The 13,705-nt window shown below is 44.0% G+C and overlaps 1 protein-coding gene and 1 long non-coding RNA gene across 2 annotated transcripts; one reads left to right on the top strand and one right to left on the bottom strand.

Annotated features, from left to right (window-relative positions):
* Window positions 1-3,841: 3,841 nt before the first annotated feature.
* LOC117656978 (uncharacterized) lies at window positions 3,842-4,524 on the top strand. The gene is made up of 2 exons (XR_015731826.1): window positions 3,842-4,128; window positions 4,188-4,524. It is a non-coding gene; the product is annotated as an uncharacterized LOC117656978 (long non-coding RNA).
* Window positions 4,165-12,421, bottom strand: LOC148116037 (vomeronasal type-2 receptor 26-like). Its single transcript, XM_087884753.1, has 4 exons — window positions 11,922-12,421; window positions 8,821-9,048; window positions 7,727-7,853; window positions 4,165-5,822 (listed from the first exon to the last, which is right to left on the bottom strand). Exons 1-4 carry the CDS (start codon window positions 12,240-12,242, stop codon window positions 4,921-4,923), a joined length of 1,578 nt encoding a protein of 525 aa, XP_087740879.1. The 5' UTR covers window positions 12,243-12,421; the 3' UTR covers window positions 4,165-4,920.
* Window positions 12,422-13,705: the final 1,284 nt, after the last annotated feature.

Genomic DNA, 13,705 nt, shown 5'->3' with positions numbered 1-13,705 from the left:
AGAGTGTCCTTTCCAAAGTGCTCCATTGAGAAAGGAAGTTTGGAAAAAAACACCACCAAGACACTAAGTCAGTCCCCCCTGCCCCCGTTAGATCTGGCAGAGAGGGACTACTAATGATATATACTTATTGAGTCTACATCCAAGGAGGCAGGTCTTCTCTGCCATGATACCCGCCTCATCTGCAGTTTTAGCTAATAAAGAACTATGGTCTTCTTTATAGGGACCCAGTGGCTCAGTGGTTAAGACACTGAGCTTGTTGATCGAAAGGTCGTCTGTTCCTGCCAACCTAGCAGTTCAAAAGCATGTAAAAAATGCAAGTAGAAAAATAGGGACCCCTTTGGTGGGAAGGTAACAGCATTCCATGCGCCTTTGGCATTTAGTCATGCCGGCCACATGACCACAGAGACGTCTTGGACAGCGCTGGTTTATCGGCTTTAAAACGGAGATAAGAACCGCCCCCTAGAATCAGGAATGACTAGCACATATGTACGAGGGGAACCTTTACCTTTATGATCTTTAATATCAATCAATGTGAAGTACTGTAATTCAGACAATGGTCAATAGCTAGATATGGACTTCCTAGGAGCGAAAGTTTCAAGAATATCTCAAAATATCTCAACAATGTGTTTTAAAATGTGGAAAAGTGTTTTACCTTTGTAATTTAACTAAGTGGATTTAATGGGGAGAAAATGGGCAGTGTAGAAGGCAATTCCCTTCTTTTGCATTAGGAGGGTAACTATATAATTCAGAAGTGTAAAATGTCTGAAGCCCAAGGAGATACTTGCTTTTTGAAAGTTGCACAGAGGTCTGAAAACAGCTCAGTGGAAAACCTACTAATTATAAATTTTACCTCATTAATTTTTTACGTTTTATTCAGCTACCATATTTTCCGGCGTATAAGACGACTTTTTAACACATGAAAATCTTCTCAAAAGCCGGGTGTTGTTCTCCTGTAACCAGGCAGACCAGCCCAAAAGGCTCTGACGAGCCTTAAATGGCTCTGGCGATCCAAGCCCTGACCATCTGCTAATCAGGCAAGTCAGTTGGGATATCCTAGTTCCCTCCACGTGCATTCAGCATTTAGGGGCTGTTATTGATTCTGTCAGTTTGCAGGTTTCCCTTTCTCAGGATCGTCAGGACAGCATTGTTGAGCTGGTAGGTCAGGTTAAGGCCTCTCGCTCTTTTTCCCTCCTGGGGCTTTCCCGCTGGCCAGGGAAAATGGTTTCTGCCTTCGGGATCACTCCCTGGTCTCGGTTTCATAGCCGGGAACTTCAATGGTTTTTACTTCCATTTCAACTGTCTCGCAGAAGCACGTCAGAGTCCCCTTGACTCCTCAAGTTCTCTGGTCCTTGGCATGGTGGACCTCTCTGGCTCTTGCTCAGGGATGCCTGTTCAGAGTGCCTCAGCATGTGAGCATCACCACGGACGCGAGCCTCTTCGGATGGGGGGCTCACCTGGGGTCTCAGCTGGCCCAAGGGCAGTGGTCGGTCCAGGAGAGGGGACTTCACATCAACATCTTGGAGCTCAGAGCCATCTTCCGAGCTCTTCGCAAGTTCGCTCCTCTCCTTCGAGGTCTGGATGTCTTGATCAGAACAGACAATGTAGCTGCCAAGGCCCACATCAACCGGCAAGTAGGGACCCGCTCCAAGGCTCTCATGAGGGAGGCATCTCGTCTCTTCAGGTGGGCGGAGAGTCACTTGGCATCCATTCACGCCTCACACATCTCAGGGTCAGCAAATGTTCAGGCGGACGCTCTCAGTCGCTCGGTGGTGGACCAGATGGAATGGAGCCTCGATCCGCTTCTGTTCCAGGACATCGTGCATCGCTTCGGCCTTCCAGCAGTGCACCTCTTCACGTCTGAATCCAACCATCAGATTCCGAGGTTTTACACGAGATTTCCTGTCCCGGGAGCTGAAGCTGTGGACGCCTTGATCAGCCCGTGGCCTTGTGGTCTTCTCTATGCTTTCCCACCTCTTCCCCTCATCTCCAGGGTCATCAGGAAGCTGTTGCAGGAACAAGTCGAGCTTATCCTTCTGGCTCCCTTCTGACCCAGACAACCGTGGTTTGCGGATCTGATGGCTCTCTCTGTTGCTCCCCATTGGCAGATCCTGGCCGACAAAATATCTCTGTGGCAGGGCCATCTAGCTCATCCAGACCCTCAGTGGCTCTGGCTGACCGTCTGGAGGTTGAGCGGTTCCTCCTGTCCTCAGCCAGGGTGCCTTCGGAAATAATATCTACGATCCAGGCCTCTCGTCGAGGATCAACGAACCATATTTACAATGCCACTTGGATGGCCTTCTCTGCCTGGTGTCACCGTAAGAAGGTCCTTCCTACTGCTGCTTCCATTCTTGACATCCTGGGCTTCCTTCAAGATGGCTTCAAACTGGGGCTTTCTCCCAATACCCTCCGGAGGCAAATCTCTGCCATCTCATCTATCCTCACCTGCGGCACCGCTGAGTCTGTATCCACTCATCCTCTCATCCGTTCATTCCTCAGAGGCGCGGCCAATCTACGTCCTCCGGCTGTTCATCGGTTTCCCACCTGGGACCTGAATAAGGTTCTGTTAGCTCTTACTGGCCCTCCTTTTGAACCTCTCCGGGAAATCTCGCTGAAGTTCTTGTCTTTTAAGGCAGCCTTTCTAGTGGCGATCACCTCGGCTAGGAGGATCTCGGAGTTGGCTGCCCTCTCAGTTCGCCAGGATCTCTGTATTACTCATGCTGATCGAGTAGTTTTGAGATTGGATCCAGCTTTTATTCCAAAGATCAATTCAACTTTTCATCGTTCTCAAGAGATCATTCTTCCCAACTTCTGTCCTTCCCCCCGTCATTGTTTGGAGAAGGTGTGGCACAAGCTTGATGTTCGTCGGGCTCTCAAGATTTATATCTCCAGGACTTCTTCCTTTCATTGCTCCGAGGCTCTCTTTGTGTCTTTCCAACCCCAGTCCATGGGGTCAAAGGTTTCTTCTACTACCTTGGGTCGATGGCTCAGGGCTTCCATTTCTTTAGCTTACGAAGCTCAATCGTTGCCAGTGCCTCGTGGTGTTACAGCCCACTCTACAAGGAGCGTGGCTACTTCAGCTGCCTGGTCTACCCAAGCTTCACTCGAGGAAGTCTGCCGAGCCGCTACTTGGACGTCTCCATCTCCATTTATCCAGCATTACCAGTTGGATGTTTATGCATCAGCGGAAGCCTCCTTTGGAAGACGTGTGCTGCAGCGGGTATCTTCCCAGGACCAGGAGAGGCGCCGGCCTTCTCCCTCCCAATAGGTACACGGGCTTTGGTATATCCCTTTAGTGACCAGCGTTTCCTCCGTGACTGACAATGAGCATTGGTCTTACCTGATACACCACTTCTACTCACTAGGAAACGCCGGTCACCCCCTCCCAATTGGTCCGGCACCTCTCGTGCTAGCTTTTGGCTGTTGACGGAGGGGGATGGGTCCTGGGGATTTTTTTCGTCCTCGTCTCAAACTGGATACAGGAAGAGGCGGGGCTTCTTTTGTTGGTGGATTCGGTCCTAGAGCTACTGGCTAGGTTGTAACCCTTTAGTGACCGGCGTTTCCTAGTGACTAGAAGTGGCGTATCAGGTTTGGTTTATGGTTTATGGTTTATTTGATTTGTATCCCGCCCTACTCCCGAAGGACTCAGGGCGGTGAACAGCCAACAATAAAATACATAAATACAAAAAATTTAAAAACCAGATAAAATCAAATTAAATCATTTTGGTAAGACCAACGCTCATTTCAGGGGCCATTTTGGGTCTAGCACAGCTGCTTTTACATTGTGGGTGAGCCAGTTGTGTTGTGTTGTGTTGTGTTGTATGTGTGTAAAGTGTGGAAGTTGGTTTTTTGGGCTTTTTGTGGCTGTGTGAGGTTCTTGCTTGTTGCAGGGGCCATTTTGGGTCTAGCACAGCTGCTTTTACATTGTGGGTGAGCCAGTTGATGTTTTTTAATTTTTATTTGGTGTGCGTTGGAAGAGGGGTAGTCTTATACGGCGAATATAGCCCAAACCCTATATTTTAACAGGAAAATTCGGGGGTCATCTTATACGCCAAGTCATCTTATACGCCGGAAAATACGGTAATCAGGGACAAATCTCATCCTGTTATATTTGCAGAGGTCTGCAAACAGGTCACTGGGAAATTATATATTATATATTTTATCTGATTTATTTTTTATGCTTGTTTCAGGTTTATCAAGGACAAATCTCATCCTGTTATATTTACATCCAGTGTCTGACACAATTTTCTCCCTTCTGGCTTTTCTATCATGTACTCAGATCCACACTACCTGCGTCTCCCCATAAGAATGGAGGAAAACCATTTAAGTGAAGAGGTTCTTATGAGATAGTCCTGAGTGCTGAAGTTATCCAGCTTTAAGGCACTAGAGAAAAAGGAACAGAAAGCATATCCAGTGCATTTATTAAGAATTAGGCCAAGAGAAGACACAGCTGTTCTCATTTGTCAGCTTGTAGAAATCTGCAAACCTCTTAATGTCATGTTTTAAATTAAAAGGTGGTTTTCATAATTTGCTCTCCAAGTATGACTCCTCAATAAATTGTAATAATAATAATAATAACCTTTATTGTCACTGCACAACATATGTACAATGAGATTGGTGGAGCTCCCTCAGTGCATCCCGCCCAACACAACACAATTCACAGTGAAGACAGAAAATCCCTAACCCAATAAACCACATTAACAAACACCCACTCCTAATGCACGTTGCGCCGTCCCTGCAAGTCCATCGTACTATGTAGTTATGAGGTTATTTCGCATTCATATGATTTAGAAAAGTAAAATAGTTCAATAAAATATTTTCTCTGCAGACTAATTTGTACATATACCCCAATATTTGGAAGAGCAAGGGAATTTTCTTCTTAAATTAGATTGCTAAAAAATGAATCCAGAAAAGCTAGGTTTTCTATTTTACTTTGATTATTAGATGTTCCTTGGTGTTCAGATTTGGTCTTACTAAAATGATGTAACATTTGGGGATGAAGATGCAGCCCAGCAGCCCAGCACTGGAGGCCAAGATGGAGAAGACCTGCACAGCCACCATGTATTTCCCTTTGGTGCTCAGATAGGTGGGCACAAAGGAGATCCAGACACTACAGAAGACCAGCATGCTGAAGGTGATCAGCTTGGCTTCATTGAAGGCTCCAGGCAGGTTTCTGGCCAGAAAAGCCACCGTGAAGCAGATGGTGGCCAGGAAGCCCATGTAGCCCAGGGCTCCATAAAACATGGCAACAGACCCTTCGTTGCATTGCAGGACAATCTCTCCAGGCTGGGAATACATATCAGAGTCTGGAAAGGGGGGAGAGATTCCCAACCAAATGGCAGAAATGGCAATCTGGACACTACAACCAGAAATAACAATGGAGTTGGTCAAAGCTTTTCCCAGCCATTTCCTCATCGTGTGTCCTGGCTTTGTGGCCAAGAAGGCCAACACTACTGTGATGGTTTTGGCCAACACAGAAGAGACAGCAAGTGAGAAAACGATGCTGAAGGTTGTTTGACGGAGGAGGCAGGTGGACTTTCTTGGCTGACCAATGAAGAGAAAGGAAGTCAAAAAGGAAAGCAGGAGGGAGACCAGGAGGATATAGGAGAGATCCCGGTTGTTAGCTTTGACAATGGGAGTTTCTCGATGTTTAATGAAGATTCCTAACACCAGGGCAGTAGTGATGGAGAAATATAGAATAAAAGAGACTAGGATGATCCCCAAAGATTCTTGGTAGGACATGAAAGTTATAATTTTAGGGATACATTGAACTTTGGCCATGTTCGGATATTGATCTTCTGGACATGTCAGGCATTTTTTTGCATCTGAAAAGAAAAAGTATAATATCTCTGGTAGAGGTTTTACTTTTTCCATTTGCTTGAATGCCCTGTTTGGGGCGAAAGCTCCTTCACACATGTTTAAGGTGGAGATTTTATAAAAATGATGAAGCCTGGGAAGAATTTAGGTAAAGGGGAAACATTCCCCCCCCCATCACCAGCAATTTTCAAGAGATATGGGAATCCCCACTCTAACAAACTAAAAGGCAACTGGGTTGCCAAATTAAATATATCTAGGAGCCTGTTCTAACCCAGCCTTCGCAAGTAGTGATAAGACATTTACTCATGAGTTAACCCCCTTTTTATAACAGGGCAGTAACAGTCTTTTATTCACAGGGATAAACAAAAGATCATATATAATTAGTCCCAACAAACCTGGGTTTATCCAAGAAATCCGAATTGCTTGCTGTATACTAGAAACAAACAGTTGTCTCTGACAACTGGCCACTCCCAAATCCCTCCTATTTATTTCCCAGCAAGGGTGGGGCTGGCTTGTGTCTGCATCTGCCTATCCCTGAGAGTTGGCTTACTGCATTCCTTTGCTCTCCTCTCCTTTCCTCTGTGGGCATACGCGCATCTGGGATGGCCCCCATCTGTTCTTTCCCGTCACTCAGCTCAGGCCCCAAAGAGAGCTCCCCCTCCACCTGGGGGAGGACAAAGGGCCCTGGCTCTCCCTGTGTCTCTGATGCTATTTCCTTATCCAAGCCTCCCAAAGGCTCTGAATCTGGCCCAGGCCCTCCCTCCATCTCCTCCTCGACTCTGCTGCTAGCTCTGCTGGCAGCTGACGGGCCACAACAGAGCCGCCAATTTCTGTAACTTAAGCTTCATTTGTAAGCTTCACCTCTCGCCTTGACTACTGCAACGCTCTCTACATGGGACTCCCCTTGAAGAGCACCCGGAGGCTCCAACTGGTCCAGAATGCAGCAGCGCGGGTAGTGACGGGAGCAGCATGGCGCTCCCATGTAACACCGTTCCTGCGCGAGCTGCACTGGCTCCCAGTGGTCTTCCGGGTGCGCTTCAAGATGTTGGTTATCACCTTTAAAGCGCTCCATGGCATCGGGCCTAGCTATCTCCGAGACCGCCTGCTGCTACTGACGACCTCCCATCGTCCCGTGCGCTCCCACAGAGAGGGCCTCCTCAGGGTGCCATCAGCCAATCAATATAGGCTGGTGACCCCCAGGGGGAGGGCCTTCTCTGTGGGGGCACCTACCCTCTGGAATCAGTTGCCCCCAGAGATAAGGAGAATCCAAGACCTTAGTGCCTTCCGCCGTGCCCTTAAAACCCACTTTTTCCAGCAAGCCGAGCTGGTTTAAGAAGAAATTTTAAATGTTTTAATTGGTTTGTATTTTTAATTTTGGGCCAAATTTATATATATTTTAATTGTTTTTTAACATTTGTATTTCATGTTTTTTAATTCTGGCTGTACACCGCCCTGAGTCCTCAGGGAGAAGGACGGTATATAAATTTAAAAATAATAATAAATAACAATTAGGCCAAAAAGAAAAGGTATGAATGAATAAAATAAATCAGTGTATGACTGATTTGGTACACATTTTTCCCAGGTAGTGGATCAGTTTTTCCATGAAAACCAGCACCTTAGTCTGCTTTTGGTGGCTGCTGGGAGAATGTCACTAATGGCCTTGGCTCTGGCATCCATAGGATCAGACTGATGAAAGTAGAGTGTCAATGTTTTGATGCAAATCTCAGCCCTTTTCTAAGTGCATCAAGGCATGGCCCAGAGGGAGAAAGCTTATGGCTTGATATTATTGCACCACTTTCATTATTCTGGTGAAAGCTGGGTGAACATGGAGATGCTGCTAGCTTTCCCAAAATGCTAATTTTCAGACACACACACAAACACTCCTCCTTCCTTTTTCTCCAGCATCACCCACCTTCCCAAATGGAGATGGTCCCTTCTCCACAAGGAAGGCAGTCATAGCAGCAAAGGGGTTCCCCTTCCCGAGGCACCTTGACAAAACCTGGATGGCAGCTTTCCACACACTTGGAAGAAGGCAGAGGCTGAGCAAGAAAAAAGAAAGAGAAGTCAAGGAAATGTGATATATCTCATTTATTTGTGGGCACGAGAGTTCAGGAGTATAAAGTCATTCTTAAGCAGTGTGCTGAATTTGGAGCTTCAAGCCTGTATACTGTTCTTATGACTGATACAACTATCTATTGCTTCCCTAGTTAGGTCTCACTCTGTTCATTCCTTCTGCTTCTTCAGGGTTTCCCATGAAGATTTCTGTTAACAGCAACAGCAGTAGCAATAGCACTTACACTTTGTGCTTTACAGCCCTCTCTAAGTGTTTTACAGAATCAGCATATTGCCCCCAACAATCTGGGTCCTCAGCTTACCGACCTCGGAAGACTGGAAGGCCAAGTCAACCTCGAGCCTGGTGAGATTTGAACTGCCAAATTGCAGTCAGCCGGCAGTCAGCAGAAGTAGCCTGCAGAACTGCACTCTAACCACTGTGCCACCGAGGCTCTGGACTGAGCTTCAGGTGATCTGATGGTGCTTTGCAAATGTCATCATATTTTAATGCTAAGCAGCTTTCTCCATTTACACCTAGCCCTGACTAAAACATGCCTTGATGACTTTGTCTTTATGTTGCCTCCCTAAGACACTGTCTTCTAGTTATCCACAAATAAGATTGATTTAAGTTGTCCTTGACAACTTCCACCAGCCCCATAACTCACAAAATGGGTGGAGGAAAGCTCCATGTTCTTTTTGTCATTCTGATTCCCCTTGTGGACCTTTATAGACTTCATTGCATTGTCATGCCAATCTAAAAGTAAAGATAACATTCTTTGTGTGATATCAAGAATGGCCTCGTGATGTTTATGAAGGGATGATAAGGCTCCAGTATAGGAATAATATCAGTAATGGAGAGATGAGATCTTTTGGTTTTTCCAGTTAAAAGAATGACAGGTATTCAAAGCAATAAAGTTACTAAAGTTGGAGAAATTAAAGCCTTTTCTCTCTCACCTTGTCCAGTAGGTTGAGGGGGGCAGTACCATCTTGATCAATGAAAAGCTTGAGCTCTGGAGATTCTTCTCTTCTCAGACTCCCAAATTTCCATCTCTTTATGGACTTATTAGGGAATATCAACGAGCTCATGATGTTTAAATCAGCTGCCATCTTGCCATTCTCATCTAAATACACTCTACCCATGGAAGAGTTGTAAAAATGAGAGCTTTGGAGGAAGGAGTGAAACTGGTGAAGGGGAAAACAGGAGAGGAAAAATAGAAAGAGCAGATGATGATGTAGGAGGGGAAGAAGACAAAAGAAGAGAAGGAAAGAAGGAGATACGATTAATTTTTCAGCCTTGAAAGTCCCGTGGAGTGAAACTCATTCAAACTCAGGTGGCTATGCATTTTTGAATATCTGGACACATCTTATATTTTAATCTTAAATGTCCATTATGAGATCTAGTTCTTTGGGAAGGAAAGCATTATGTTTATGTATTACTAAGATCCCTAAATCTGAGCTGAGTTTCTACTCAGAAAAGAAAATGAAATCAAGGAAATACCAAATTACTCGGTGTATGTCTCTTGGGTATGTGGCATAACTCTGAATTTAGACTTATTTTGGTATTTTTCTGTAGTATTATTATATTATAATTTGTTTTTCACATATCTGAACCATTCATTGTTCAACCTTCATAGCTGAACTCTGGATGGTGTACAATAGAACATTAAAATATAAAACAGTATATATAAAATTAAAAGGAGACAAGAGTGAGTGAACATTATTAAGATTAGTTAAGAGGCAAAAGGAGGACTTTTAACCAGCCCCATGCCTGCATAGTCCTCTGGGCTCTCCACACAGATCAACAGAGCCATGTTTTAATTCCTCTGTCAACCCTGAAGTGACCTGACCGAAGCCATTTTAACATCCTTTTCAGAAGATCAGTGGCTGCTTCAACTCTGGGGAAAATGGCAGAGAAGGCTCTCTTGCTAGACCCCACCAATCATAGTCTTTAACTGATGGGGTCTGTAACATACCTTTCCTCCTGGCTGGGTGGGATGGGCTGATGTAATGGGATGAAGATAATTGTTGTTAAGTAGTTGACACTTGAACTATTATTGTTTGGTACCTAGGGGAGATTAACTGTTGCATTTGCTCAAATCTCAGCATGGTGCATTGTTTCCATTTAGCTATACATTCCATGCAGTTAGTGTACTGAGCCTCAAGTAGAGGATAGAGACCTATAACGGAAAAGGTAATACCTGCCATGGTTGCAATTTATGAACTTCCATCCTGCCTCTATCCTTTCTCCTCATCTTCTCACTTCTGGAAGAGTATGCAGCATTTAATGCCTGTGCTGCAGCCCAGACAGAGTGGTAAATTTGGTAGTTGTCTAGAGAGAAGCTCCTTTCCTTCCCCTCCTTGGACAGTTGGATCCTCAGCTTCTCTTTCTCGGTGCACTTTGTCCTACCTTTCTTGGCCAAGGGATGCTTTGAATATGAACAATGAAATGTTATCTCTACAAATCTTCTAATAGACGGATAAAATAAGTGGAAATCATCCTGGTTTACCCACTTTTTCTGGTGGGTGAAGAAGGAAAAATAAACATAAGTGTAGAGTATATTTTCTGGACTGTATCTCAAATCCAGCATAAAATCCCAGCTAGCTGTAGTGATCCAGACTTTGGCATAAGTGGATGCTTTCACAAGGTTAAACACTTCCTGCATAATAAATATTCCATTTATGAAGGAACCTTGTTCTCCAAAATAAATAAAGACATTGACTTGTGTCCATTTGTAGAATTGTTTTAAATTAATACGTATATTGAAGGCAACCACAGAGAAGGTTTGGGACAAAACCACACAAATTTCATTCCTTGTGAGCAGGGTTGTTAAAGTTCTCATGAAGGTTTGTCCATCGTCATTGTCTGGAGTAATGACCCCAATTAAAATCCATCTGAAATGATGGAGGAGTTTCACAATCCCTGAGTACTGGGTTCCTTCTGAAGGGAGAGTCCGGTAGAAAAAGGGAAACTGAGTTTTATCGCTTAGCACATGTGAAGCAAAAGTATAACTGATCTGAAAAGGAAAGTATTAAGGGTCACTATTTTGTCATATCAAGGTCCAAATATTAACTATCCAAATTGAGGATTTAAATTATGTTTTTCTTCTTGGAGAAAGGGTAGCCACCTTTTGCCCCCCCCCAAAAAAAACGGAACTTTTATATGGTAGTTGCTTCCCTTGTCATTTTGCCCAACTACAAGCCCTTAAGCAGGAACCTCACTTTAGAGATCATTTCTCCATTAATGACTAAGACATCTTGATGGGCTGTCTATTAAAATAAAGCAAGGTCATGACACAGACTTGAAAGTAAATCAGGAAGCCTGTAATTGTGGAGTCTATCTGACAAGAACAAAGACTGCTTATTCACAGGGAATATGCAGATGTAAAGCTTGTAACAATTCTGGGTAGTTAGAAAGCTGATAAAAGTAAAACAGAGTTAGGCAAATTGCAGACCTCAGCTAAAAATTAGGAATAGAGATGGCCTGCAGGAAAAAAAATGTTTATTAGATAACTCCTGGAGCATTCATTAGGCAAGGCTTAGAAGAGGGACAGATAGAGACCAAAAGAACAAATAGCTAGATCATTACTAAAATGTTTATTAGATGGTTATTACTTACTATCCTGCTTTGTCCCCCTTCTCCTTTAGTGAAAATATATAAAACTTTCTTAATCCTTTGTTCTTGGTTCTTGGCATTTAGGCCAGGAGCTGGTTTCATTGGAGTACTCCAATAAAAAGCAATCAAAAACACAAATCACCTCATGTCTGGTGTCCATCATTGACCTCGGCACCAGGCTCAGACCCGCATTGGGGACAACAGTCTACTCATCCAACCAACACTGAATTGAAATAACCATCAAGGGATCAGGCTTTCTACCACGAACGGGTATCTATCTATCTTTCTATCAAGAATGGCTGGGCCATGCCTTGAAGATGCTATTATTAAGGGGAAATTATCACTATTAGATTTCATGAGTCGCCAATCAGCATTGGGATATCAGGATGCTGACTTTTCACTCCTATTACAAATCTAGGTACAGTTCCATGCATACAAACACCTGTGGGATTTTGTAGGTACCCAGCATGGCTGAAATTTGGATGGAGATGTCCGTGGCAGCCCCTTCAAGAAGTGCCAGGATGTTTTTCTGCCTTCCACAGCTGTAGTTGGGCACGTTGGCCTCTCCAATTGAAAGCAGATCCGTCAGAGCGTCGGAAGTCATTTTCACATCAAAATAGCTGTCCTGGATTGTGTAGCCCAATGTGATGTTGGATAAGAATTTTGGATCCTGGTTGATCTCTTGGACAGCAAAAAGGAAGGACAGGATTTTCCAATAAAATGGATTTATTTTCCTGCAAATATGATTACAACCCATCAACATCAACCACAGCAAGATACCAATCTATTTCATTGGTTTTTTTTTAACCTTGTAAATATTTGCAATGTATCAATAACTATTGACTACATCAATAGTTGATGTAGACTACATCTGCAATTCTATCTAAGCTGTTTTCTATCTCCTGTCATTGGGAGGTAGGAATTTGATGTTATTTTGGGGTCAAGACATATTTTGACATATTTTGAAGTAGATTCTTATTTCTGATCTGCCAATTTCTGAATGCTGTGTGAAGTCTACAAAGCTACTGAAGACTTTAAAACAGAACACTCATGGGAAAAAGTGGATATAACTCATTATATCAAGCGATTAAGGAAAAGTGATTAAGATAGTTTTTTTCAAATTTACAAAGATGCAAGACCTAGTGAACGTATGAACTAGGGATGAGAGGTGACCGAGATTCACTTCCTAACCAATATTGCTGATACTTACATTTTGTTGGTTACTTCACAAACCATTCAATTCATACCCTTATATTTTTGAAATAGAATTTTTTTTAAAAAAAAGAACTCAGATTGCTCGTTCCTTTTTAAGCACTTTTTTCCCATTTGCACAATGTAAAAAAATCATTAAGTTTCCTGTCAGCTATTTGGAGCAGTTTCCTCTTCCTACTGATCTTTATCCTTCTCCTTCTCTTTACCCATCCACTTCTCTTCCCTAACCAGTTTGTGCTCTGGGCTGGTGGCTTGGCATTGATGTATCCACAAATTTTCTCATCAAACAGTTCTGATCATGTTTGGTGAAAATATGCAGAAGAAAAGCAGAATAGCTCTTTGTTCTGCACATTAAACTGGTGGCAGGAAGACTTCCCATTCCTCTAGCTCAGGAATGTCAAACTCAAGACCCACAGAGTGCTTAGATCTGGCCCCCGGAGTCGCCCTGGAAACAACGAAGGACCGGCCCTTGGTGCCTCTGCCAGCAAAAACAGAGCTCGGGAGGGTCTGTTTTCACTGGCAGAGCAGTGGTGAGTTTTTATCAGTTCAGCCCAGTTCGGGCAAGCCAGTAGCGTTGATGGTGAGCTGAGAGCAAACTGGTTCTCTCTGATGGTTAGGTTGGCCCTCCCGCTCGCCCCTGCATTATAGATACCTTTTATTTGGTTGTTTTTAGCCCAGCTGAAAGGCGCAGCAGAGCGGATTGCCACATCTCAGCTGTTCCGTAATACACTGCGCTTGCGAAGCGCGTGCATGATGCGGTTGAAACCCACCACTGTGACAGAGGGCTAGCAAAAGAAAAATAATAACAAAACAAAAGGAGAAATATTTCCCCTTTTGCATTTGAGCATCCAAGAAGGGACAGGAAAGGAGAAAGGGGAAGAGGAAAGACAAAGAAGGGAAGATGGGAAAAGAGCAAGGAAGGAAAGAGGGGAAGGAAGAAAAATAAGTTGAAACACCCCTGTAGTCTTACTCAGAAACCATAGCAGAGGGAGTCCGGTGGAAATTATTTTGTTG

Source organism: Pantherophis guttatus, chromosome 2, assembly GCF_059756535.1.
Source record: "Pantherophis guttatus breed Tessera chromosome 2, ASM5975653v1, whole genome shotgun sequence".
Lineage (NCBI taxonomy): Eukaryota > Metazoa > Chordata > Lepidosauria > Squamata > Colubridae > Pantherophis > Pantherophis guttatus.
The sequence above is the reverse complement of the archived record's forward strand: the minus strand, read 5'-3'. Positions and strand labels throughout refer to the sequence as shown.